Here is a 27,615-nt window from a genome sequence, read left to right on the forward strand (position 1 = left end):
TTAGAGAGAGCAGGAATTAAATCTGTTTTGGGGAAACCTGCTTTCCTTTAAGTCCACCAGGAACAAGGATATACCTAGAGGCAGTTTTATAGCTCTATGTTCTTCACTGTGTACCTCACTTCCCCTGACACTGCTTAGCATTTGCATTCAAGAACGTGTGGGCAAATTGCTTGAAAAATACAACAGATTGTTTTTCTTTGACTCCACTGTTCTCATACAGCAGTGATTGGCAACCTCTCATAGAGCTGATTTTAATTCCTGGTTTAGATTGTACATTTTGCACATAGAAACAGGAGCCAGGAACTCCTGCCTCTCCAACACACGGATTTTGCTGTTCTGCTGACTGACAGTCTCTTGCCTCTGCAGAAGTACCTCTAAACTGAGTGCCATCTGTGTCAGGAGACAGGAGATGTTCCATCTTGGAGAAGTGATGCCTCAGGTCACCACGTTATCCACCTCAATACCTCGTGCAGGCAAGGCAGTGCTTTCTGCCACCGCTGAAGTGCCTTTCCTGACTCACATAGCCCAGTCTGCAGCTGGTCCCAGTTTCTCAGGCCCTGGCTCCCATCTTTGCTCCAGATCCCTGGGCTTTCTCCCTGATGACTTGGCAGAGCTGCTGGGTACCAGCAGTTTCATTGCCATCTAGTGGCTTTTGTGCATAAAACAGGAGTCAGAAAATATTAGGGAGAAGAGAATAAAAACCAAACAAACAAATAACCCCCCCCCCAAACCCCAGAATGGAAGGGTTGTGAATCTTACCCATTTCTTTATTTCATAGGGATTATCTACTTATTAATAAATTAAGATTGCTAATATTGAATATTAGCAAACATGTATGAATTTGGATATGATTTTAGTATGGGGGAAGTGGGTACTAAAAAAAGGAAGCTATGCACAACCCTCCTAGATTGGTCTATCATGGATTAAAAAAAAAATAATAATTGCTTGTATAATGAAACTTCTAATACTTATTTATTATTTGGTTTAAGATTGGTTTTGAGATTAAAAAAAACCTCAAACAAAACAAAGCAAGTACAGAAAAGAGAAGTCTTCCAATACTCATGTACATTTTTATTAATTCTTAAATTACCTTTTTTTCTAAGATCAAGAAAAAACAATTCACAGCAAATCACAGCAAGACACTACAAATAATGTTCTTGCTCCCAGCTTTGGTTTTAAAATCTAAAAAATAAGAACAGTTGGTAGCATATTGTGAAATGCAGAATCTGAGCATATTCTTGGCAGTCCCACATTGGTGGGATCAGGTAAAGACTTGAAAATAACTTTAGTTTAATAGGGCTGCAATCCTACAGGCACTTGTACATGTGTATAATCCCACTCCAATCAACAAAAGAGCAACTTTGCACAGAAATTTTTATACGTGAGTTGGCAGGAGCAGAGCATCACAAGCACAAGAGGTTATTCATGGCCAGGTACACCCAGAATGCAGCAGCTGGTTTCTCTCAGTGGTGGAGCAAGGTTGTGTCTGTTTGCATGTAGGCCCAGGCTTCTCTTACCTGCCAATCTACTGGGATTAGAGTTTATTTAAAGAAGATCTCTTGCTGGCTCCTTAGGAAGGCAGAAAATAGCAGTTAAATATGCTTCAGCTAGTTCTTGTAATTGAATTCAGTCTATCAGATTAAGCACTAAACCACAGTAAGGGTTTAGCAACCACAGATGTCTTCATAAAGCCTCCACATGCTTTGCCTTGTTGAAATTGTTTTCTCCCTTTGTGTTGTCATCTTTGATACAGAAACACACCTTCTCACCACTACCAGTCCAGCAGTCTGTATTATTGTCTCCAGTATGAATTACAGTTCAAGGTTACCTACAGTGCTTCCCAGAAAATAAGCTTAAGGAAAGGTGCAAAGTACTTGAAACACTGCCCCCCAAAACACCTGTAAACCAGTTCTCTATTAATGTATTTCCTGAACTGTCGCTTTTCTTGTTCTGCTGCCACAAAAAAGAAAATAAAAAGCCATCAGTAGTTCATTTGTCATAATGAATCAAAAAGGTTTCTGCAGGCATAAGCTGCTGCAGCTGCTGTGACAGCAGGAGAGAGAACTCCACCTTCATTTACTGAACTTGCTGTCTCACCAAAGAAGTCACTTCATGTATGGCACGCTGGTACTTTTCTGAGGCTGCTTTAAACTCAGCCAGGTGCTTCTCATAGCTCCTCACAGCTGTCAGAAGCTGGCTCCTCTCCACAGCTCCCAGGATGGCGTGGAGAATCATCTCCAGGCCCAGCCCAATGATGGTGATGCTAACTCCCCCAAGAACAGAGGCCCCAATCTGCGCAAGGACACCGATGAGCTTGCTCACAGTGAGAGTTAAATGATTGGAGCCAAGAAGTTTGATAGCTACCATTGCAGCTGTTGAAGTTGCTTCTCCAAAAATTATGGAAAAAACTCTCTGGGCTATTGCAATTTTCTCCAGCTCGGGCTCTTTGATATCATATAGCTTCTGGTACAGCACTGGCTCGAGCTTGTCCTTCATGTCACTGTCAATCTTCTGCACCTGGTGCTGAATCTCACTCATCACTTGAATGATGTTCTCACAGTTTTCCTTGACTGTACTGCTCTCTCTCATCTCAATGGGGGTAATGGTGCAGCCCAGGTGCTCATTCAGCACTCCAACCAGCTCGTTTGTTGCATGGAAATTAGTGGACATACAGTCAAGCAATTCCTGATGCAGATGGATCAGTTCTTGCTTTCTCTTGGGATTATCTGGGTAAAGGAGGTCACTCAATGCCATTCTTCAGAAATAGGCTACTTCAAGAGAGAAAAGACATTTCTTACTCTGTTTAACACCCATAACCATAGCCCTTAAAGAGCAGTGAAATCTGCTTTGTCTCTGCCCCACTGGTTCTTTTCATACTGAGCAGGTCAAATACCAAGGCATAGTTTGTAAATGTAGAAATCTTAATTCTTGTTCTGGATCTTTGCCAAGTGATTGGAAAAGCACCTTGTAAGACATTGGGTATGCTCAGAGCAACAAAAATAGCTAACAAATATGTAATGAGCAGATTGGTAAAATAGATGTGAGCCATTGGCAACTGAAGATTGAAGTCAAAAGTCAGCCTTGGAAACTGAAGATGGTAGAAGCTGAACTAGTTCACTCGTTCAAAAATGAAACAATCTCATCTAATCAGCAAAATTAAAGATGTGGCCTAAAGATTAAAGGGTTGTTCCAGGCACCCTTTTGTATCCATTTTATTTGTAGCCTATTTTATCCATTTAGTGGCGTTCAATTTTTCAGCAACCCTGATGATTGGTGGATATGGTTTGTGCCACAATAAAAGGTATTTTATGCCAGTATAGCCTTTTTCTTCTAACATTCAAGAGAAAATGATACTATATAAGCCTTCTGTGCTTATACTAAGAAGCTTATCCTCTGAATTCATAATGAATAGTAAAATTGTCTATAATAACCCCATCCTAAACTATATCACCTTACATATATCTCTCACTGTATTTCCTGCCCTGATATTTATTTATTCATAAACTGCTTGCCAACATAGAGTCCAAAGAGACTGAGGTAACAGCGATCATGGAGTAATTCCTCATCACTAAGATTCTGCAATCAACACTGTCACTTCCTTTAACCTTTCACCAGTTGCAAAGTGAAAATGCTTTAACATTATTTCATCTTAAATGCAAACATCTTTGCTACAGGGGAAAACTATGAATGAGTAGGATGACTCATTTCTTTGTTGGTACTTTTCATGGTCTCAGCCCTCTTATTGCAAATCTGGGCCACTTTTGTGCAGTGCTTTGCATTTTTTCTATGTTTCTCTTCTTGTTGTTAGTGCCTACATATCACAGTTAGAGCTACAAATAGTTATGTGTAGGGGACTACCCAGATTTTTCTTCTTGAAAAGATACCTTTGTGCCATTTTGGTCCTTTGTAGTTCTTGCACTATCTGTTAGCTGCAAATCATCTGACACTGACCCAGCTGTATTTTACTAAACACACCCTCCCCCACAAGGTCACTGTAGAAAACCAGAATGAATTCCACAATCCCCTGCCAACTTTTAATCTCAGTGTTGAAACACAAGCCAGTCTGAAAAGAGTTTTTCTCCCCCACTATTTTGCACAGTACTGTATATTTCTTTCAGCCTCTTACCTTGAATCTCTGCCAAGAGAATAAACTGCTTAACACATCTTCTTATACAAGCTGTAGGGAGCCAAATACATATACAGTAAAGGTTTGGGATTTTCTGGAAACATAAAGCCATGATAATGCAGGCTATGATTTCATATCAATCCTGCCTCAGGGATGTTACTGGCTTGCTTTCTGACTCAATATGATACTAAAACCTTTCCACTCCAGTGCTGTTTTGTTGTAAGGTCATTTGTTTTCCCTTATTGGTAGAAACTGAGAAGACAAATTTTTTCAGAAGGAATAATACTTCAACAGACATTTTACATACTAGACAGGTGTGGAGATGATTTTTAGAATCTGTTAATTACATATGATTATTTCAGCTTCTTACAGCTGCTCTAGATTTTATATCTCCTAATGTTAAAATTACTTCTTACTCTTCACATTAGCACTTCCATTAGCTTTTATATTTTCCTTTTAGAATTAGGCAGGCCACATATATTTCTGTATTTCTATTTCTCCAGTGATTTCTCTGTGGAGATTTACCACAGAAACTTTTCTAACTAAACATTTACACTGCCTACCTGATTTGGTCTGAATGCTCCTGTTGAAATGTGTGTGGGAGAGTAACTTCAGCCTCTTTCCCCTCTGCTCGCCTGGTGTTTTCCAGCAGCATGTGATGAGTTAGGGATCCAGAGGCTGGGCTTCAGCTGCATCCTGTGCCTGCCTGTCATTAATTCTATTGTGTGATGTTTACCCAGATTCATCTCATTTTCTTCCTCCTCTTCCCTTCCTTCCAATTTTAAGAGAATTCAGTTTACTCAATGCTAGTTCCCAATTACTAGATCATCCAAAGGCCTTCTGTTCCTGGAGAGAATGGGTACAGCACAAATCCCTCCTACCTGCTGCAGAGGTGCCATCACAGGCAGCTACAGCTGAAAGGGGATGGTGTTACTTGCTGTCCTCAGAACATAAAAGGTGTAGGACAGCACTTCTAATTCAAATAGATACAAGATTATGTTTTTTACTGGTTTTTACTGGTTTCTATTGTTTATAAATCTAAACATTAATGCTTGCACCTATGCCTTGAAATAATGAATATTTGCAACGACTGCTTCTGTGCACCTGCAAATTACAGAAGAAAAATTGAATGGTCCCACATAAACTGAAAAATAGACACCACAGAGAGTGGAAATAGGCTTTGTCTGTTCCAGTAAGACAAGCTTGTACATATGCCTTCAACCAAGCTAGACATCTTTCATGCTCTTGTCCTTAGAAAGGTGGACCTGCAGCCCACAAGGGTCTCACTAGGAACACTGCTTCCACTCTAGAGGATGGCTGAGTTCTCAGATGAAATTACAAGGTGAAGCATAAAATGTGCACTTTGCAATCGCTAACGTGTTTTCATCTGAAAGCTGAGCTGCTGTATTCAACTCTAATGAACACAGTCAGAGTGCCAAACTCTCAGAGTGTCAGAGCTGTGGGCATGAGAACATAAGCTGCAAGAGAACACTGAATGATTTAACTGCTATAGTTCTGGAAATGTCAATTAGTTGTGACTGCTGAGTATTTTCCACTGAGAATGCCATGTAGTCCTGAAATACTTCGTGCAGTATTGAAGTGAATTGAATTGATCAGGCTGGCAGCTGCCTGTGGGTCACATTCTGGAAACTGATTTCAGGTCTTCTGTGTTTGCAGTGGATACAAATTCTTTTCTTTTAGAGCCCTCATAGTTTGGAACAAGACAGAAAATAATTTGAACAATATGAAGACAGTTTTGTTCCTGCTTTACTCTGGATCTTTTGGGAGGAATAATAGCTATTATTGCAGGCCTATTAAGTTGGAGGAAAATACTTGATCTGGGATGTCAGTCATCCTTTCTTGCTGCAATTTGCCAGGTCTCTGATGCCATGAGAGTAGAAGTGTTGTGGAGGCCCAGACTCAGCTCTGAACAGCAGTGAAGGCTAAAATAAATTTTACCATTTCATGCAATTTCAGACCCCTTTTGCCATAGGAAAGAAATGGAGGAAAAGGCAGATGTTGAACTGAGTTCTGAAAATAAGGTTTTGAAAGTATACAGTGGGACAGGAAGTTGCAATTGCTTGAACACTGCTGACTGCACATCTAACCACAGCAATAGCTGATGAAATTGCTGCAACCAGCCCAGCTTGACAGGGCTCTGGCACAAGCAAAGGCAACATCAGGAGCAGTCTCTGAGCTGCACACTATCCCAGGAGTGTATCTCTGGTTGGCCTTGTGAGAACTCAGAGGTGCAAGCAGAAGGACATAACTTTCTTAGCAGTCAAAATGGTATCATGATGGGCACCCAAGCAAGGAGAATGTTTTGGGCTTCTACCTACCAAGGGATGCTTGCACCATCTAGTCAGTGTATTATCTGACTAATAGAAATAATTTTAAGGGAACTGTAACATGGCAAAACATGTCATTACTCAGTCTTCGATTGCTTTGTCCCTTGAACGTAGATGTTATGAGTTTGACTTTGCTGTGTCTATTCCCCCCACCCAAAAATGACTGTTCAGTTCTGTGTAGACCCACCAGTATTTACAGACTGAAGGATTATAGTTCTGAGGATGATGCAAAGTAGTTGTTTTCTAGGACTTGCACAAAATTACCAAAAACCATCACAATGTAAGAATAATTAATTTACAGCACTTCCCTTACTTTGGAGAATGCAAGTCAAAGTCTTACTTCCTGCAGCCATCAGGGAAAGAATACTTCCAGCTGTTTACGCCATATTTTTCTGGCTGCTTGGTAAGGTCCCAGCAAAGGCTGTCAAGAACTTTGTCTATGTTTTCTTCCAGCTAATATCTTGGGGAAGAATGGGTCAGCTGGGCTAGCAGTTTGGAAAATTGATTTCAGAAATGTCACAATCTAGCAAAAATATATCCACCTTTATTCCTCTGTAATTCCCCTGTAATAACACCTTCTGGATTTCCTCTGTTTGCTTTTGAGAGTCAGACATCATTCCAGAAATGTTTGTTCATCTTTTTTTTAAGAGTGGCAAAGAAAGGCTGTTCAGGGTCTGCCAGAATCTGCACAACTTAATGCACTTCTCTGTCTCTTCAGCCAACACAATAATCCAACTCCTCAATGCACATCTTGGCACCATCTTTCCCTGCTCCCAAAGGAGATGTGCACAGCTGCCCAGTTACCCACTTAAATTTACTGCCATGGTGCCTTCCACATCCCACAGACTGACTCTTTCTCACTAAAAATAAAGCTATTAAGAGATCTGTAAGGAGTCCAAAGTCCCTGTGTGTCTTTCCTGAATGCCTCAGGACAAAGCTGTCTTCAGTGAAGGTTATCCCTGATCTAGTCTTCAGAAAGGCCATAGATAACCTTCCTCCTACCTGAATGGTACAGGGAATGTCTGTTTTGATGAACCAGGCTGAATGTTCCAGTCTCAGCTGCAGAGTTGCAGCTGAAAGCAGAGGGAAGATTGAACCTTCTGTAGCAGCAGGAACTCCAGAGGCTTCTTGCCTACTGTTCTAGGGCACATATCTGGATGCAGCCACAGAATCAGAGACTGTGGGCCAAGCACAGGGAAACTCCAAGCACACTTGGGAGAATGGCAGAGGCGAGTGCAGTATAACCACTGTTCTTGCTTCTTGAAGCTGAAAGAAAATAAAGAGAGCAGTCATTCAGACCTCTATTCACTGCCTAAAGCTTTTTGGTTTTGCTAACACAACCTCTGCCCACAAAGGCCTTTTTCTCAACTCTATCTCTTAGTTTGGCTTTGGAGGCACAAATCCTCATTCCTAAATGATAGTTTGAGCTCAAAGATCGCATTGACACACTGCTGAACAAAGAGACAAAAGCAAGAGTCCTGGACTGGTGGTAGACTCACAGAAAGGCAGGGATGTGAAATAGGCCCCATGAGGTATTCCAGCATTGAGCTCTCTCTATAACCAGGAAACTCAGTGTGTTCTTTGTCAAAGGATACCTTTTCTCCCTGCTAGGAGAGAGGTCACTGCTAAAATGACAGTAGCTTTGTTTACACTTCTCTCAGCTTGCCAGAGATAAGCGTGGAAGTGTTAGCTTGCCAGAGTAGTAGTGGACCAAAGCCTAGAACAGTCCTGAAACGTGAAGTGTAGCAGCATTGCAAGACACCAGCATAGATTACTTGGTTCAAGCAAATCTCACCCACTCTTGCAATAACAATGCTGGGGACCCAAAGCCATGAGTCTACAACATCCTTGCAGTGACACTTGGGATAAATGGGGGCTGCAATGACACTTGGGATAAATGGGGGCTGCAAAGAGCCTTGAGGCCTGCTGTTGATTCATCTTTAGTGAGCTGTGGGGCTGTCCCAGGTTTCACAGCAAACTGAAACAGGGTAAAAGCTGGGTCTTGTGGATCTCATAGGCAAACACAGCAGGTGAGCTACAGGTTTGGCCTTGAGTGTGGCCCCATGTGGGTGCAGCTGGTGAGGGCTGCCTGGGGCAGTGGAGAGCAGCCTGTCCTGTGCCCCCTTGCATGGGAGCCTCTGTACAATACCTTCCACCAGCTGGCACTGGTACTTGCTGTAGTTCCCCACAGAATGCAGATGCAGCCGGTTACCCTGCTGGGTTTGAAGGAAGCTTTTGACAAGAAATATCTCATAAGGGGGAATGAGGACTTCCTTCTCAGATGTGTGGTAAGAAAAGCCTTGCATAGCTGCTCCCAGGCAAGTGGTCACTGTGAACAAAGTTTCATTCCCAAACTTCTGAGCTTCACTCCTGAGGTGGGAGGTAGAAGTGAAACGGCCAAATCGCACCCTGCTGCCTTCCTTGGCCTCGATAAATAAATCCTTTACACCCCTGTGCACCTGGTAGCACTTATGTTTCCCCATGCTGCTCTGCCATTCCTTCAATATCTGGATAGCAGTTGTTAGGTAGAAGTGAAAGTATTTAAAGCTGAAGTTGTGTCTGTAGTGCTCTGGAGAGATTCCTGCTGTGGATGTGGCCCAGTTCAGCTGGGAGTGCAGGGAGGAGTTCATGGAGTAAGCCATCAGGGCTGTGGCATGGCTGTCACGCATTTCCCTCAGCAGACCTACAGGACTCTTCAGCAAAGCCTCCTGAGCCTTCTTCCAGAGACGCAGGTAGTCCTTGTTAGCAGCTATTTCCTTTTGGAAATAGTCTCCTTGCTCCAGTTCTTCCATCATCTCCTCCCTGCACCCCAGATACTGGTCGTCAAAGGATTGCAGAGCCATATCCATCAGAATGGGGGATACAGCCTGCAACACAAAAGCAAATGAAGATAAGCATCAGAAGTGACAATTTCTTGTTTATGTTTGTGAATGCAAGCCAAGTTTTTCTCTATCCTTTCCTTGCCCCTCTGTCATTATTGGCTGAGCAAGCAAGGCAGGTAACAAATCTTTAGCAAAACCCTCCTGAGCAACCTCAGGTTGTTGTCTATACCCCACCACAGGTCAGGATGACAGAGTTCTTATTTGATATGGATGTGCTACGTTAGAATCTCCCAGGAGCATTGTCAATATAGACAGGCTGGAAAATGAGAGGAAAGATTCCATGAGGTCTACTCACAAACACTCCATGAAATCATCTGGATGCAAACAAGAGGAAAATTCCAACCAAGTAACTAAAACAAATTAAGAAAGGTAAGAAATGGAACAGAGGAACTGAAAGCAGAAAAGTTTAAGTTGAACTCAAAACTCCTTAAAGAACACGTTTCAAATGGAAAAAAATATTTCTGTGGTATAAGCAATTTCATTATTTCAAATAAAGAGCAATATTTACCTCTTTTATCAATATTTGTGAGAAGATCAGCAACAGGAGGCTGCCCAGTGTCACCAGCTTCCCAGAGTCCACCCAAGACACTGTAAAGAACATTTTTTTTTTAAGGAAAGGTAATTTGCACCTATTTCTTTCTGTTTTTCTTTGAACTGGAAAATTCTGCAGTTTGTAATTTTCACTCAGTTTTTCGTGGCTGTTCTTCAGCCAGAGATCATTTGCCAAATTCTCACTGCAATTCAGAAGTCATTAATCAATCCAAGCAGACAATTTACTGGCAGAAATGTGCCCAAAATCCATAAGGAAGTGTCTGGTTGCACCAACTTCAGCTGGCATGAGTGTCCATCACCTTGACAGTTCATTTGATTCCAAGGTATTTGGTGTTGTTCTTGCAAAAAGGAAGAAAACCATGGCTTGGAGAAGTCTAAGGCACTCCTCCTGAGGAGGGGTGTGTCAGGGTGACTGCTCCCTGGTTAAGAGTTTAAAAGCCCTTTTAAAGAAGTTGACTCTGATAAAGCCAACACAGAAGTGCAAGGTAGGTTGGGATCCCATCTGGAAGCAGTGATAACCTAACTCTCCTCCTCCTTATCACTCCCTGCTTTCTACTCCTGTGCTGCCAATCCTCCTCCTACAGCACTGCAGAGTGGCACTTTGCTGGACTGTTTGCACTGGCACAGCCAAAATGAGTGTGTGAAAGCAGATCCTGTGCTGAGACAAACCTTTCTCTAGCAGCTGCTTTCTGGACACCCTTCCAAATACTGGCAGTGAGTTATTCACCCACAGAGCCTCATGGCCTCTGATAACTTTTCTGTATGGTAAAAAGGCCAAGAACTGTCAAGGCTTTGGTTCTGACTACAGAAAAGTGAAGCCTATTTTCCATTGCCTGATAATGATATTTTGGGTGAAGGAGGCACCTCCAGACATGGAGTGATTCCCTGAGATAAGGGAGGTTTGTGAAGCTGCTTGGAGTCTGTGGACAGAGCATCTACAAAATATTGCTGAGATAGGGTGGGGGTCAACATAAAGGTCTCATACTGGGCTCCTTTCAAAGCAGTTGCTGCAGGTGACATGAGATGATGCCATGAAGTGCCATGAAGTGATGGATGCAGACTACCTACTTCTCCATCCTGGAATGTCTCTGTTATCTTGGGCTGTATTTCACAAAGTGGTTGTTTGACTGCTAAAAGTGAGTTCACAGGAGGGCTCACGAATTTATTCAGAGGCAACTCCACCTCTGTTTGAGTGGAGATAAAACAGAGCTAAACTGGGCCAGGCTCCCTTGGGAGCTTGGCAGGCATGATAAACACCCTCACTAAAATGTCGGTTCAGCTGCGTATAATCCGTTTGTAAATTATGTCCCTGGTTTTCCCCTCTGACCTGTAAGTGAATGTTTCGTAAGAAGGGAATCAGGAGGACAGGAATTTCTATTTCCAAACGCAAGTTATCATTAACGACAACAAATACAAAGGCCGAAAGATGGCAGCAGAGGATTTGTGGCGGTGCTTAGCGCTGCATTGACCAAGCGACAATCGAATTCCTCCATTTCAGCAGTAAATTTGTAACGCGATCTGAGTGCTCAGATCCCCAAAGGTCATAATGACTTCAGCCCATGAAGAGATCTGATGACACAGAGCAGATGACATAATGGAGGCCTCCGGGTGTAACTCTTTTTGCCTGAAAAAATATTTACTGAAAGGGAGAGAAAAAATATAAAACTAACAGAAAGATGCAAATAGAGACAGGAAACTTTTTGTGCTAACAAAAGCATACAACAATCAAAATACCCCTATTCTATTAGTACACTGGATATTAGGATTCTGCTAATCTCTCTGGTATTTTTCCAAGCAAAAATTTCACTATTTTCAATGAAGCACTCTGTTAATTTTTACTAGATGGCGTTCAGAGGAGGATTTTACTGTGAGCAGTGAAGCCCCGTTAGTTTATGTCAATAGAGGAACCAGTCACGGGCGTTGGATCAAGACCTGCAGAGAAGACATTTATTGTCTTCTCTTTGGCCAAAATCAGTGTCAGCAGTGCAAGCCACAGCAGCTTGCCAAGCAAGGCTCACACTGGCAGCCACCTCTGCAGACTTCTCCTGTGTCCTTACTGCAGGACAAGGCTTTTCTGGCCCTCCTCTCCCTCAGTGTCACAGAGTGCTGAACCTATGACCTAAATTTCAGTGTCATCATTTCTAATTCACTCTGGGGCATGGGAGGGGAGAAGGAAGCCTCACGCACTGGGTTCCTGCTCCGCAGGCTTCGCAAAAGCAGGCCGTGTCTTCCAGGCATCTCTTTTACCTCAGGTAAAGGTTGTACAGAGGAACAGAAAGAAGCAGCAGACCAGCCTGCTTTACATAGCAGAATTTATTGCAGTGAGCAGCTGAGGGTGGTTGCACCAGCTCACATGTAACCAGAGATTTGACTCTGCCAGTTTCCTGAGCATCCGCAGTCCCTGTCCTTGGAGGTGTGATCCGCTGTCCACCCCTCAGGGAAGGAAAGCTGACAGAGTAAATTAGGAAGGTTATGCAGAAAGCTGCTAAGGTATAATATTAATGCCAGAGGACAGAATGAAGTAGTGCAGAGGGAAGACAATATGTGGATAAAAACACATGTACATTATATATATATATATATATATATATGGCTACCAATTGTCTTGAATAAACAAAACACTGCCCCAATTCCAATTTCAATCCATCCTTGAACAAATTTTCTTTTTTTTAAATTTCATAATGTTTAGAGCACTCTTTTTTTTGTTTTGTTTTTTCTTTTTTTTTTTTTTAGCTGTCTAGGTACTTCAAGCATAAATGCAAAAGCAACAGAGAAGAAGAGGGTTTGTGTGCTGTTTTTTTCTTTTGTTCTGAAAAAGAAACAGAAAAACCAAGAGAATTCAAAGTCTTTTTTTACAGTCATGAAAAGCAGTACACAAATGCTGGGATCATCTAAAAGGACTCCTTAAACACACTTTTTGGGATTTATTTATTGTTGCTATACAGCAAATTTTATAACAGAGTAATCAGAAGAGTGTACCAGAAGCTGATTGCTATCTATGTATCTATGCAAGAGTGTTTGCACACTTCTATCTTTACAAATGATCCTACTGTGATGCATATTTAATGTGTTTATATTACATGAAAATACTGAACTTTCCCACTAATTGGAACAGGAGGCAGGTGTTCTTCTTTCTTCACAGCAAGCATCCCAGGATCAGATCCATCACATTTACACACACTGTGACATTCTTCTTCCATAACCCTCCTGTTTTTTGCAGAAGAGGATAAGAGATCTAGTGATGATTCTAAGGCATGCAGTGGTTTTCTTGAAATTAATCCCTATTTTCCAAATATTGTGTGCTAGGGATTCAGGTGGAAGGAAATAAGACAGGGTCTTCTGGTGAAGCTCAAAATACGATAAAAGGTGTTTGAAGAGAGACTTTATTGATGAAAGGAAGAAAGTTAATGGAAGCTCAACAAGTGGGATAATCCCAGCCTTGGTGTTCCAGCTGGTTGGGACACAACAGAAGATGCCAGTCCAGATGCTTTCCTTCTCTCCTTCCCAGGCGCAGTTTCTTTCTCCTGCGGGGTTCGGAGTGTTCCAAGCAAAGGAGCAGAGACCTTCCCACGGTCAGTACCTGCCAAAGAAGCGGTTGTAGGCCAGGGCAAACCCCACTTGGTCGGAGAGATAGTCACAGGGGGGGTAGTTCTCACAGCGCTCGTGCATCTGCTCCATCGGGCTTTTGTAGTACTCCAGGTACCTGCAGGAGACACAGACACCACTCTGCAGGTTCAGCCCAGGCACTGGGCACTGCTCATACACCTGACACTGACAGGAAAGAAGTGATCCTCTGGAGCAATGCTCCCTGCCATCCTCCAGGGAGACCCAGCAGAGCACTGGTCATGCTGAGTTAAACATCTGCTTGCACAGGGTTAGGCTGCTTGATCAATGCTGGGAAATATGGGATTGAACCCAAATTAAATCAATTGCTCTTGAGGTTTTATCAGCAAAGGATACCACAGAAGCTGTAAGGATCTGGCTTGTTTTTTTGTCTTCAATTTCATTCCCCACCTACACAGGAAATTTTTTCCTTTGTTATTTATTTGATTATATATTTATTTTATTATTTCCTGCTTACCTTTATTTTTGCCCACTAGCCATTATTTTCCTTTAGCTTAAACAGCTCTCTCTAACAATCCTCACGTCTGTTGTATACAGGAGCATTATCTCACGTAGGTTTTTTCTTTTCTTTTTTGCCAAGCTAAGAAAGTCCAAATATTTTTACTGTACATCCAAAGTGTACAATCTCAGCTGTACACTTTGAATGTCATTCTCAATTCCTCTTCTATGTTTGGTTAATCTTTCCTGAAGACTGTATACACCACCACAGAAATTCCACCAGTACCTCATGAATTTTTACTTTATTTCTGTATCGGAAAGAGTAGCTTAACAACCTCTTCCATGAAACGTATGAAGAACTTCCTTGCATTACCTGAAATTTCTCAAATAGCTGGGATTCTCCAAATCTTTGTGCCTCCTTTGTGGCACGAGCAAATATATGTTCTACAGCTTCAGAAAGAACAGCCAAGCTGATCGAGTCTTATTCCTGCAACAAAGCTGTTGTGGGAAAAGCTGTTCCTTTGTGGGAAACCAGAGGCAATGACCAAGGCTCTGTGATTTTCATTATCCTAAAAATTGCTTCTGATGACCCTGTAGGTTGGAGCAGCTTCTAACTTGTATCCCACTGTCTCCATGGCTAGCACAGTAGTGCTTTCTTTCTCCCTGGGAGGAATACTAGAGTCCAGCTATGAGCCTTCAAATGGGTTTTCATGAAAAAAGAACCATTTTTCCATTACTGAATGTCTCCTACAGCCTTTCTCCTTCAACATATGAAGGTAATAATATAGATGTACAACAGAATAATGCCTTGTCATGCCCTATGGCCTTCCCACTCCCTCTTCAGAGCAGGTCCAGAGTCCAGCTCTCAGCCCAGCTCCTGAGCTGTTACCATTCATAAGGACTGGCTCTCTTCTTCCTCTTCACAAAGGCATTGGCAACTTCTTTTTTGATCTTGATGCCTGCCAAGAGAGAGCACGTCAGGTTAGAGATGCAGCACTGAAACGCAGACCAGTCTGTGGAACTGATCCTCACTCAGGGTCACCAAATGTTGAATTCGCAGGCAACTCCAGCATGGGAAGAGATGAGAATCTTGACTCCATATTTCAGAAGGCTGATTTATTGTTTTATGGTATACATTATGTTAAAAGAGAATTATATATTAAAACTGCAGTAAAGAATAGAAGAAAGGATTTCATCAGAAGCCTAGCAAGGAAAAAGAATGGAAAAGAATGATAATAAAATCTTGTGACTGTCCGGAGAGTCCAAGACAGCTGGACCGTGACTCGCCATTAATTAAAAACAACCACATGAGACCAATCAAAGATGCACCTGTTGCATTCCACAGCAGCAGATAATCATTGTTTACATTTCATTTCTGAGGCCTCTCGGCTTCTCAGGAGAAAAATCCTACTAAAAGGATTTTTCATAAAATATGTCCATGACACCAATCCAACCTCTGAAAAGCAGAATTTGCTTTCTTCACAAGCAAATGACTTCCACAAACCATCCTAGTGGTCCATTCATCTCTCCCCATCCCACTGTCCACTCAAAGCTCCCTCCTCACTGCAGCCTTCACATCTCCATGAAGCAAGGGCTTTTTCTGTCATAAACTCCACTTCCTTATCACACACCATAATCTGCATCTGCAGCAAATGTGCAGAAGGCATAAAATATGAATAAGAACAAAATTAGGAGAATGGCACCCTCTCTCCCTAGCCTGGTTAATTTTAGAGTCCTGGCTTCCTTTCTGTGTCTGGACTCTGACTGAGAATGATGTGGGATACCAACCAGAAGACCTTAAAGCACCTCCAATGAGCCATGAGCAACAGGCAGCACACAGAAATACCAGTGCTCACATGTACAGAGTTCTGTGAAAGGTGAAGAGTATAAAATAGTGACAGTAAACATCACCCAGTGAGAAATTCACCCAAGATGTGTAAAGATTTCAGCATTCAGAACCTGGAGAACATGAGAGATGTTTCAGCCGTGAGAGCATTTGCCCCTGCTCTCCACTAACAAGTTATGTCTGCAGATTTCTTCTTTGCTGCCTTGATTTGTCATTGTGCCAACACCATGGTGCTGTGAAGGACCCCCACAAACACCAGGCACAGCCACTTCCCAGCCCCAGCCAGGGCTCAGCGCAGCACAGCCTCACTCCATGGGATGGTCCCACAACAGCAGAGGTGGGCACAGGTGCTGGCACAGCAGCAGCACAGGCAGCAGCACACCCATACACATTTCAGCCTGGAAACTGCCAAATTGTTGCTGTCTCTGGGGGAAAAAAGATTCTCAGATCTCTGCCTGCGGGGAGATGGTGGGGTTTGTCCCTTCCCTCATCATCATGGAGTGTTTGGCTGTGTTTCTCTTTGGAGGTGAGAGGTACCCCATCTCAAGCAAACTGAGCTTTAGTCTGGATCAAAATACTGACTACACAGAAACTGCCAGTTAATGAATTGTCAGAAACTATCATCTTTCCCTGAATAGTCTTTACATCTTTTTTTTCTCTTTCCCAATCTGTGTTTGTATTGGCTCACTGGAAAAATACCAGCTTTCATGCTTCTCAGCAGCAATGTTATCCTTTAAAGTGTGAGAAAGGAGAGACGTGAGAGAACAAAAAGGATTTTCCATACAGATTTCTGCCAGGATCAGCTTGCTGCAGAAGTTGTGAACAACCCAAGGTGTGCAAATCCCAGCATCCCAGGTGACCTGACAGGAGGGACTCAGGAGCAGCCAAGGAAGCCCCCCTCTTTCAGGGTTTCCTTGTTGCTGGGTTTGGCAGGGATGTCACAACCCATTGATGTGGGCAGCCTCTGCTCTCACAGCAGCCTGGGGATGAGCAGACCCTCGGGGCAGGTCTCTGAGGGCAGGTCAGAGCAGAGAGGCCCTGCCAACCACCTGCACACTGTGAGCAGTGCTGGCCTTGCTGCTGCAGGGACACTGGCTGCCCTCCTGTCACCTGCTTACACGGGAGGGGCTCTGTTTGCTGCACGTGCTCCTGCCCCTCAGGGACTGCAGAGTTAGGGAGTGAAAGGGGAAGAGTTAGAGAGGGACTCAGCATGGTTCTTGTTCAGCCCTTGAACCTGTCAAAGGGGAGAAAGAAGGCAGATGCAGGAGAATGAAGCTGAGCATCAGGCAGAATGGTATACTCACTGTCAGCACTGAGAGATCCTGAGGGTTCTTTGGGATCTGGAAGACAGACAGACAGACAGAAAGGAGTCTGCTTGTGAGTCCTTCTATGCTTTTGAGTCATCCTCCTCTGTAACTGAATCCCACCACTGACTGATCCTGCTCCCCCCACTTACATAGAAGCTCTGTTTCTCCCAAAATGATTTTATTAACACCCATCATTTAGAAAGAGACTAAGTGATAAACCAGTTGAAATCTTAAACAAATTAAAAATGTTCAAATTCCCTGCTGCAATTCAATATGCAGCGGAGGTGGGGGTGAGTGGGTGTTGATCAGTGGAAGAAGATGCCCAGCAGAAGATGGGGGTCTCTGTTGCCAAGCCCTCTGTCACCCGTGACTCTCCAGCAGAGACCTGAAGCTGTGCAATGACTGGGGGTGATCTCCTCCCCCAGAGCTCTGTGCCTCTCCCTGGCTGGAGGGAGGCTGACAGCAAGCTGCAGGGTTCAGCAGCTCTGAGAGCCTTCCTGGGAAGATGTCCCCTTACCTTTCTCACAACAGCAGAGTGCTGCCAGGGCCAGAGTCAGGATCAGCAGTGCCAGCAGACTCCTCATGTCTTCTTTGGCTGTGCTAGTCTCCCTAACCTCAGAGCTTTCCTGGAGGTTATTGAAGTTCTCCGGGACTTGCTTTTGGGCAGCAGTTTATATCCTGTGATTTCTTGGAGAGATCAGGGGTCTGGCTTGTGTTCCTGTGTGTGTGCTCCAAAACAAAGCCCGTCCTTTGGGCTGGGAGATACCGGGTCCTGGCAGTCATTTTGGCATCCATCTCATGGCTCGGGGCATTTCCAGAAGATGTTATCTGAGGTTTTGAATGGGGCTGTTGAAGAAAAACAACTGGATTTTAAAAAATCATTTTTCTTACAAACTTGAAAGTCATTCTGTCATGCTGGAAAGCCAGGGGAGAGACCAGCACACACTGAAGTAGAGCAGTTCTTTTCACATGATGGGGTTCTCTCATGTGGAGTTTCTCAAATGAGACTGAACACAGTGGTGACCTTTTCTTCCACCCTACCTTGACTCATTACCCTGAGGGTAAAGAAACCTGTAAATCAGTTTGCATAGGGCAAACACTGTAGTTTTTCCGACAGTTTCACAGTTACACCAAATCACTTTGTAGAGATGAGATTTTTATACTTTTAGGAACTTCAGAAGTTAGTTTGAGGGAAGACCTTTCTATTTTTCTCCTGGAAATCTTCATAATTTAGAAGCTTTATCCTGGCTTCTCTTGTCTAATAGTCAAATAGACGTTTAGACTCCAAAAGTGTTTTATTCTTCAGAACCAAAGTGCTAAAGTTACTTGGTACAACAAGAGCCTTGCATGGGCTATGTGTCAATAACCCCACACTCCCCAAACTCACCACCCAAGTTACCAAAGCCACATCCCACAAAGAGCATGGGAACCACAGAATCACAGAATATGCTGGGTTGGAAGGGACTCACAAGGATCATCAGCTCTAGCTCCTGGCCTTACAGGATACCCAAGACTCACACCCTGTGCCTCAGAGCATTATTCAAACTCCTCTTGAGCTCTGTCAGGCTGATGCTGTGACCACTGCCCTGGGAAGACTATTCCAGTGCCCAAACACCCTCTGGATGTGAAATACCTTTTCTTGATATCCAAACTAAACCTCCCCTGACACAGTCCCAGCTGTTCCCTTGGGTTCTGTCACTGATCACCAGAGAGCTATCAGTGCCCCTTAGGAGGATGTTGAACACTGCAATGAGATCTCCTCCTGGCTGAACAGATCAGGTGACCAAGTTTGGGTGGTTTTGTGGGTTTTTTAAATCAAGTGTGCTCATTCTTTCTGGTAGCAGAGATATAATCTTTCTCCACTTCATATCCAGTTCTCTTCAGATCCTTGTGCAGGGCAACAGAAGTAAAGTTTAGGAGGCTCCAAGGAAAATCAGAGCCATTAGGGATTTTTCCAATTCTTAGAAACACTGTCCTTTAGCTTAGAGAATTTTCAGGATTAAAATAAACCCTAACTTTTGTCCCTGTTAACTTTTCTACAGTCAGAAAAGCTGAATATATATACTAATGATGTCCAGCAAAAGGTCTTGTATATATATTATTCCAGCAAAAGAGCAGCAGTTAAAAAGTAAATAAACATCTAAAAATAATAGGTATTCTAGGAAAGTTATGCTTCCAGATGAATACTTGAAATAATATATAAATGGACAATTCTAGCAATCCAAACAGCTTTATTTATCCTCCCATTCTTTTCCCAAGCTTTCTAACCGGCATGTAGTCTCTTAAATCTGTTTGGTTGTTGCCTATGCTAATGAAATCCCACAGAAATCTCTGGTGTTATTCATTATTTATACTGGTTAACTGGGGATTGGAATCACTGGATATTTCTGGACACAGACCCAGACAGCACTAGACCTTGTCCCTTCTGTTGTGGTGGTGTCACTGCAGTGTCAAGTGAAACCCAAACACTGCAGACTTGTTGACTTCAGCATATGTGATTTTGCTCTGGTTGGTGATGGCAAGATTCATCTACTTGAGCACATAGAGAGCAAGTGTGTGTGAATATACCTAATCTGTACAGTTTTTTTTTTCCTTAAAATTATTTCTCTCTCACTTTTTCCTCTGGACAAAACTTCAGCAACTGTCAGGGTGGAGTTTCCTATCAGAAGTGTTTTCAATAAATAAATCACATTCAGTTTCAAAGCTGGCAAACCTTGAAGCATATTTTGGAAGGAGATGCATGTTTCTAATGAGCCAGGTAGATTTGGCTCCAGACTTAATTTCACAGATTAGTCAACATTGGGATACTTTATACATCACAGACTGATTGCATGCCATGGATCTTTCCAGCTTCTATAATTTGCAGATGCCTGTGTAAGCCTGGAGATGTGAGTGCTGAAACCATCTGTGTGGAGCTGAGATGGAAGTTATGTCTCCCACACAAATCTCACCAAGGCGTGTCCCAGCTGCTGCGGCTGCTGTCAAGCCCAGAGCAGCACGGAATTCTTGGACATGCCAGCACTGGTGCCTTTTGGCCTGGGGAAAGGCCCTGGTGATGGTGAGCAGAATGCAGACATACTCACTCCTCAGAGGTGCAGCAGGGCTCAGTAACTTGTGCACAGGGTCAAGCCACATGTTGATTTCAAATCATTTGTGAACAGTCAAATGAAATTGTTCTATGTGAACAAAGTTGGGCCTGACCCCAAACGTTGGAATTTTTTTTCTTTTTATTTACCAGCAGGAGCCCCTCTCCAGCTTTGATTTCTGCAGCTTTAAAATGCTACCAGAGTAGTTTCAAATGGAAGGGTTTTGAAAGGGGATTGCAAAAGGAAATACAAATTTAAGTCTGGACCACACACTCCTTTCTGAAGGAGCACCTAACATCAGGACCTGATGGTAGATGGATAAACAAAAGGCAATTTACAGGCTTTTTCTGTCACCAACTCTCACTCTGACTTCGTTTAAAGATTAAATAAGTGCCTTCTGGATTTTGTTTCCCCAACTGAGGAAAGATTTGATTTTCAAAAAGTGTGTTCACATTCTGAACAGCCCCCTGTTTTTAGACTAAGACTGGGAGCTGAAACTGTCCAGTGACCTCTGAAAGAAGCTACTTGTAGAACCTGGAACAAGAACATTATAGGTTCTTCCAAAGCCATATGCTTGCCAGGTAATGACATTTTTCCCCATAATCTGCAACAGAATGTATGATACACAAATCCAGTTCCTTCATGGAAAATTGCATACCCCCCTTCCAAAATACTGTGACTCATGAGAAGATAGTATCAAACCAGCAGTTTATTTTGTAGTAAACACCCACATCCTGAACTCTCTGTGATCTCTGCTACATCAGCTCAGCGCTAATTAACACAGTGTCGGAATCCATGGCTACATGAGAGAGAAGCAGCAGGCAGGATAACATACAGGGATACAAGCAACTGAGTACGTTTCAGAGCCATTGCAATTTCGGGCAGGATTCCCTGGACTCCAGGCCCCAGGGTGGGGACAGGCCATCCTTTACTTGGTCCTCCTCCTGCCCCCAAAGTAGTGCTTGTAGGCCGCGGGGTAGCCGTGGCGGTAGGCGTACATCTCACACGGGTAGTAGTCCTCGCAGAGCTCCCGCTGGTGCTCGTAGTGCGCCTTACTGCGCTCCCTCATCCTGGAAAGGCAGGAGAGAAGAGGGGTAAGTGCTGCCATCTTAAACATCTCTCTGCAGCCCTTTCCTGTCCTGAATTCCTCGCTTGGATTAAGGATCTGTCACAGACACATTTTATGAAAAAATCCTTTCGTTAGGATCTTTTCTCCTGAGAAGCTGAGAGGCCTCAGAAACAAAATGTAAACAATGATTATCTGCTGCTGTGGAATGCAGTGGGTGGATCTGTGATTGGTCTCATGTGGTTGTTTCTAATTAGTGGCCAATCACAGCCCAGCTGTCTCAGACACTCTGGTCAGTCACAAGATTTTATCATTCCATTTCTTCTCTATTCCTTGCTAGCCTTCTGATTAAATCCTTTCTTTTAGTACAGTTTTAATATATTATATATCACAAAATAATAAATCAGCCTTCTGAAATATGGAGTCAAGATTCTTATCTCTTCCCTCATCCTGGGACCCCAGTGAACACCACCACAACTGGTGACACCGAGTGATGAAAAATTCCACAAGGATCCACCATCAGAGTCCGTCATCCAGCTACGGAGCTCTTAGCACACCAGCTTCTGTGTTTACTACACCCAGGGACTATAGCAGGAATGTTTTGCCTCCTCAGGCAACCTTTTATTTAGGGGCTAAGTGAGGTGATAGGAAGAGGAGAATGGCTCCTGCCTCAAGTTGAGGAAGGGTCCTCCCTTTGCAGCCTTCCTCAGCCTGATCTCTTCAGCTCTTCTGCTCTTTCCCAAACATATACATAGAAAAAAGACCTGAAATATTCTGCAAAGGGATCAACTGGTACTGAGGAGAAGGTTTGCCTTATGCCTTGCTAAGAGATTATTTCTGTGCTTCAGTCTTTATTTTCACAAGCCTTGAATAAGGCATGAAATTAGTTATCCCTGTATTTTATAAATGAGGCAAGGAGGCCCTCAGATGGCCCTTTGATTTAGAAAAGGTCATGCAAGTTCTGCATGAGAGCTGAGGACTAAAAAAAGATCTCAAACTGAGCTTTCTTTTGGACCATCCCACATTCATTCTCTCTCCTTCTGTTGGTGCTTCCTTCAGAAAAATTAATCAGTCTTCTCAGCATGTGACATGTCTCCAAATCAAAGGACCTGCTCTGTGTTATCTGAATTCTTGATTTTCCTGGGTTTGGGGACTGAAACGGTACCTCACATTAAAAGAGAGACTGAGGCTTCTCACCAGTCACCATGGCTGCCACCCCTGCTAACAGCCTGTCTTGGCTAGGAGGAATGTCTCCCCACTCGCAAGCTCAGCCTCCTGAGGCCATGACATACCTCTCCTGAGTGATGCCTCTGAGCCTGGTATCAGACTGTATGAAGTCACTGGCCCTTCTCCTGTTGAGGAAGGGATCTGAAAAAGCAAGGGGTTATTCAGACTGGCACTTTGTCAATGCCAGAGTTCAACAAAAGCTGGCTTCCTCCTTTACAACAGCTTCCTTGTCTGCCCTCCTGTGTACAGTTAAATCCAGGACTTTTTAATATTCCCTCCTGTCCCCTGGCTGGTTCATGTACAGGCTCTGTCAGTGGCCAGTGCAGCCTGTACAGAAGTACCCATGCTGCTTTTATTCAGACCACCCAGAGGAACGTTACTGTGATTTTGCTGCCACAGCCCCTCTGATTGAGTGGAGCTTGGCCCAGAAGAGGTAGGCACCAAGCTACACAGACCATGGGACATCTGAGCACACTCAGAAGAACCACAAGAACTGTGAAACTGTGCATAGGAGGGGCCTGAGTAAATCTGCCTCCAAGGTTAGACAGTCATTGAGAAGTTTGTGCGGCAGTTTTGGACTGGGGGGCCTGAAAGTTCCTTCTGACATTTTTGAGAAACATCACAGTCCTGCTGCAGAGTTCAGGAGCGTGTGGATGTCACGTGCCTTTCTGTTGCTGACTGTCTGCTTTGTGAAGTCCTTCTTCCAGATGTCCTAATGTCCTAATTTCTTTTTCACTTTGATTCACCTCTTCTCTAACCTCTCCAGGATATTGCTTGTTCCAAAGTGAGACGCTTCACCCTTTTCATGCTTTTCCTGTGACACTCTCTTTCTCTCTTCCAGCCAAAGGATCCCTTCTATTTACACAACATGCCTGCTTCCAAGGTGCTTAGAGTAAGGCTCTCCTTGTACTTGGGGGAGAATAAATTCTGTATGTGGCTTCTAGAGTGGCTCTTTCCATGCTCATCCCAGAGCTTTTTGAGCAATGCCCTTTTTTAGAGTCAGTTAACCTGGTTTTGGTACATGTAACAGAGACCTGAGCTCTGTTCTTAAATTTTTTTTTCCAATTCTCATTATATTCTATGCAAAATAGGAGTATGAGCTTGTGCCAAAACATGTGAAGTCTTCTTTGAACTCTCTCCCTTTTCATTCTGAAACTCCATCACTCAGTAAATTCAGTTTCCCTGGGCTCAGTTGTTCTACCTATTTTATCCCTAGTAGGAGTACAAGTAAATGATCTTGGGACATGTCTGTAGCACTCTTCAAATTCAATAAAATAGTAAAGCAGTCTCTTACTGAGATACTCATGGGACTCCATGCTCTCATGGGACTCTGTGGAAAGAAAGAATGAAACATGTATTATGACACTGTATTGATAGGATTCAGTATTTCATACACCACAGGTCAATGGAACACACACAGAAATAAGACAAGCCAGGCTTTAAGGCACACGTCCAAAAGGAAGAGAAAGGGATCAGTGGTGTGACCTAGAATTTATATGAGGAGTTTAAAGTGCTCAGGAGTTTAATACAGAGCTACCTGGTGATTTAATCAGTGCTTCCAGACTCACACTTGGTCATCCAGCCGGATTGTCCAGCACAGTTCCTCACCTTCTGCTCCTGACACTACAGTGATAGGATACCTATTTGCCTTCAAAGCTTGCATGTGTTCTTAGAGAATGGATTAGCACAGTGAAATGCACTTGATTCTTGCATGAAGCAGCATCTTAATTCCACCAATATGGAACTGTGGGCCTCACCAGGAAAAGGGGATGATATTACCAAAGGAAAAAGGAAAATCTTCCAATTAGCAAGGAATAATAAGAATTAGCAGTCTTATCATAGTTCAGACAACAAAGGGACAACAAGAGGAGCAGTCTGTGAGGTGAGCTGGAGCAGAGAGGAAGGGATCAAAGCATCCTGGACCGTGAATTCCAGAGGCTGGAGGTAACAGCTCTGGATCAGGGCTAGGAGGGTCTGACACAAGGGCAGGAAAGCAGGCAAGGGATCAAGTTAAGGGCAAAGAAGGCACAAAGTTAAATAACAAACATCTGAACAGACTCATAAATGTCTGCAGGTTGGGAGTTTTCATTCTACCCAGTAATGAAGGTCACCTACCATAGGAAGTGGCAGCCAGCACCAGGACAGCCAGGAGCGCAAGGACGACGAGAGCGCGCATTGTGCCAGGGCAGGGACCAACCTCTCACTCTGTCCTTCTCACTGGGCTCTGCTCTCTGCTCACTGAGGGTTGCTGGAGATCCTGGGCTGACTGCAAAATTAGCAGTGGAATGTTTATTATGAAAACAGAGCTAGGAGGGAGCCTGTGAAAGAGCCTGGGCAAGGTGACAGCTAGCTGGTACACACTCTTCTTGGAGCTGCTACAAAACATCCTCTATTAGCAGACTGGATTAGGTTTTGGGAAGGAAGGGGCATGCCCCCTTCCCCTCATAGCTCAGGGCTGGGGGACATGATCCAGAGGCAAACATGTCACTAGCACTCCACACTCAGAAAAGCTGGCCTAGGCAAGTGGAAGGAATTTCACAGGCTGCCAGGGCCCCAAAGGCAGAGGTGTGTGTTCATCCCAAATATAAATGTTTGTTTTTCTGATTTTTCCTCTGATCTGCTCTCTTTGCCTACACCATATTCTGTCTGGATACAACCAGCCCAACTCTTCTGTCAGCTTTGCCAATGGAGACATGGAGCATGAGGCTTCAAACATTCCTGTCCCACTCAGTCCCCCTCTCTCCAGCTGCCCTCTGCTGCAATGTCAGCCTGCCAGCTATCACAGGAGGAATACAACCTGCTGCCCCTTTTCATCTCCTACTTTATTGCTTCAGGAGTGACAAGAAGCAACCCGAAAGAATCCCTCTGCTGGTGTTATCATGATTTTTGCATTGAGATGACAGCAGCACCCAGAACTCTATCTTTGAAGGCTCTCACTGTGGGGCTGACCCCAGATTCCTCTTGCAGCCCAAAGGACAGCATCTTGATGGAGTCAGAGGCAAACATTTCCCTCTCTGGTCTAGCACTAGCAGTCCTTGCCTCATGGGCACTTAAGCAACAAGTCAACATAAGGCTTTTCATCTGGGATGAATCTTCGAGGCCAGCAGTCTCAGGGAGAATTACCTTGCCTTTAACACCTAGAAGAGTTTGACTGGATCTGATAACATGGACAGCAGAGATGGACAAAACATGGGGTGTTCCACTCTCCAGCTCTTGGAACAGTAGAAAGCAGTGAAAGAGAAAAGGAGTTACAGAGATGGCTGTCCCTGCTGGGTGAGAGGGAAGGAGTTTACTGGAGGCAAGGTAGGGAGGGAGGTGGGCACCACTGACTGCCAGCCCTCCCAGTGGCAGTGATGGGGCTGGAACCCCACACACTGCCTGGAGATGAACCTAAGCCACAGGAACCATTCTTGTGTCTCATCCAAGCTGTGACTACTGCCTGTTTTGTCTTTGTGTATAGGCAGGTATCAGGATTTCTCACTGACAGGATGCAAAGTGAAGGCACCCTGGCTGCAGACCATTTTCCCCAAACCACTGTGCTGTTGTCACTGCTGTCACCTTCAGAGGCCAGTCCGTGAAGCCACACTGAAGGTAACACAGCCAAGAACCACTGGGGCATCTAGCCAGAGCCTAACACTTAATCAGTGAGGAGTGAAATTCATTGGAGAAATATTTCTCTGGGCTTCGCAATTTACTCTTTCAATGTCAAACTCATGACCCTTACCTGAAGCCTCTTATCTCAAGAAGAAAAACTGACCAGAGACTTCAACTTCAGCCCAAAGAGAAAGAATTGCACTTCATCTCATGTCAAGAGCAGCTCAGTCCTGCACCATCAAGGTCCCCCCATACACATCCACTTCTTGCCTGTTTAGAGTTTAGCCTGAAATGAAGAGGAGAACTTGGGGAAAAGCTATAAGTTTGCTATAGACACAAGGTGAAACAGGAACTGAGACTTGGCTGCTGCCACTCTGTGCCCTGCCACTCCAGTCTCTTTAAGGAAATTCTCTGCTCTGGGATCCTTTTCATTTCTTAGAACTTAGAAGTTTTGGACTTATTGTTGAGTGTGAATTTTATAGGTTTCCCAAATGTCTTGTACAGTAGCTGCTAATAAAGAAAAACATGAGGGAGAGGCTGGAGGACAGACTCCAGTGGGAAAGCAGTGGGGCACAGAAAGGAAGATGCTGGGTGTACTTTGGAAAGAAAGTGAAGCTGCCCAGTGAGAAATTCCAACACGCTTTCAAGCCAAACCCTCTTTATTTGCCTTCACTCAGGGCAGAGCTTTCTGCTCCCTAGGAGACTCTGCTCGCATTTCAGAGGACTCTGATCCCAGAATGCCTGGAGCATACCCTGCCATCAACCACAGGAGAACAGCCACAAACACCACTTTAACCCCAATGTTTCATTTGCTACCACAGAAGCAATACATTTTTCAAGGGATGAATGAGCATGCCAGCTACACAGCCCTATTCCAACAAATCTCCTTCGGGGAATTCTTCCTCTTGCTAAAGCACTCCTTTCTGCTCCCCCTGCACTCCATGCTTTCCCAGCACGCATCTCCCCTACTCAGCAGCAGTGGGCTGCCCTGGGGGTAACATACCATGCAGCACAGTGAGCCCAATCCCTCTGCTTTCTTTCAGCATCCACTGGTTAGAAATACAGAAAGGAGCTAAGACAAATCTGCACATGCCAGGGAAATCTCTGTAGACTCACAAATAAAGGAGGGCTCAGAAAAGCAGCCCTGATGTGTCTGCTGCTGCAGTGGAAAATCACAACACTACACATGCTGTAGCAATCACTCCTGACACTTTACAGCGGTGAAGCACCAGCAAGGCAATGATAATAAGCAGCTGTCCAGGAAAAGCAAGGCAGTCCCTGAATACTCACTAAGCTGTTGCTTCCCTGCCAGTCTGCAGCTCTTGTCTCAGGGGGCAGCTCTCCTGGCGTCCTGCACCCTGGACCGAAGAAGAGGGACCTTTTATTCATTAGCATCGATCAGTGACTCCTCCCCTCTCCCACTCTTGGTCCACCCCCAGGCTACCATCAGAACCACCTTCTGCCCACAGCCGGCAAGCCAGCAACATCAAAGAGCTGAGCCAGAAGGGACAGAGCCAGA

General features: G+C 44.0%; 3 protein-coding genes across 7 annotated transcripts; all 3 read right to left on the reverse strand.

Moving 5' to 3' along the window:
• Nucleotides 1–1,101: 1,101 nt before the first annotated feature.
• SMCO3 (single-pass membrane protein with coiled-coil domains 3) lies at nucleotides 1,102–10,309 on the reverse strand. 4 transcript variants are annotated; one of them, XM_063154765.1, is made up of 4 exons: nucleotides 9,865–10,309; nucleotides 8,624–9,341; nucleotides 7,477–7,740; nucleotides 4,126–4,177 (listed from the first exon to the last, which is right to left on the reverse strand). In XM_063154765.1, the coding sequence occupies exons 1-3, from the start codon at nucleotides 9,955–9,957 to the stop codon at nucleotides 7,646–7,648; spliced, it is 906 nt and encodes a 301-aa protein (XP_063010835.1). In that variant the 5' UTR covers nucleotides 9,958–10,309; the 3' UTR covers nucleotides 4,126–4,177; nucleotides 7,477–7,645. The 4 variants fall into 4 exon arrangements, with proteins under 4 accessions (XP_063010836.1, XP_063010839.1, XP_063010837.1 ...); XM_063154766.1 differs by lacking the exons at nucleotides 8,624–9,341; nucleotides 9,865–10,309 and adding an exon at nucleotides 1,102–2,771 and having other exon boundaries at nucleotides 4,127–4,177; nucleotides 7,477–7,617; XM_063154769.1 differs by lacking the exons at nucleotides 7,477–7,740; nucleotides 8,624–9,341; nucleotides 9,865–10,309 and adding exons at nucleotides 1,102–2,768; nucleotides 4,690–5,139 and having other exon boundaries at nucleotides 4,127–4,177.
• Nucleotides 10,310–12,817: 2,508 nt separating this feature from the next.
• On the reverse strand, nucleotides 12,818–17,818 carry LOC134417506 (osteocalcin-like). Of its 2 annotated transcripts, XM_063154770.1 has the most exons (5): nucleotides 17,641–17,818; nucleotides 17,121–17,156; nucleotides 14,860–14,929; nucleotides 13,565–13,611; nucleotides 12,818–13,488 (listed from the first exon to the last, which is right to left on the reverse strand). In XM_063154770.1, the coding sequence occupies exons 1-5, from the start codon at nucleotides 17,705–17,707 to the stop codon at nucleotides 13,313–13,315; spliced, it is 396 nt and encodes a 131-aa protein (XP_063010840.1). In that variant the 5' UTR covers nucleotides 17,708–17,818; the 3' UTR covers nucleotides 12,818–13,312. The 2 variants fall into 2 exon arrangements, with proteins under 2 accessions (XP_063010840.1, XP_063010841.1); XM_063154771.1 differs by having other exon boundaries at nucleotides 12,818–13,611; nucleotides 17,641–17,799.
• A 3,082-nt stretch (nucleotides 17,819–20,900) lies between these two features.
• On the reverse strand, nucleotides 20,901–27,509 carry MGP (matrix Gla protein). The gene is made up of 5 exons (XM_063154772.1): nucleotides 27,387–27,509; nucleotides 24,618–24,768; nucleotides 23,797–23,832; nucleotides 22,568–22,643; nucleotides 20,901–21,279 (listed from the first exon to the last, which is right to left on the reverse strand). Exons 2-5 carry the CDS (start codon nucleotides 24,676–24,678, stop codon nucleotides 21,138–21,140), a joined length of 315 nt encoding a protein of 104 aa, XP_063010842.1. The 5' UTR covers nucleotides 24,679–24,768; nucleotides 27,387–27,509; the 3' UTR covers nucleotides 20,901–21,137.
• Nucleotides 27,510–27,615: the final 106 nt, after the last annotated feature.

This window comes from Melospiza melodia, chromosome 4 (assembly GCF_035770615.1).
Source record: "Melospiza melodia melodia isolate bMelMel2 chromosome 4, bMelMel2.pri, whole genome shotgun sequence".
In the NCBI taxonomy this organism is placed as follows: domain Eukaryota; kingdom Metazoa; phylum Chordata; class Aves; order Passeriformes; family Passerellidae; genus Melospiza; species Melospiza melodia.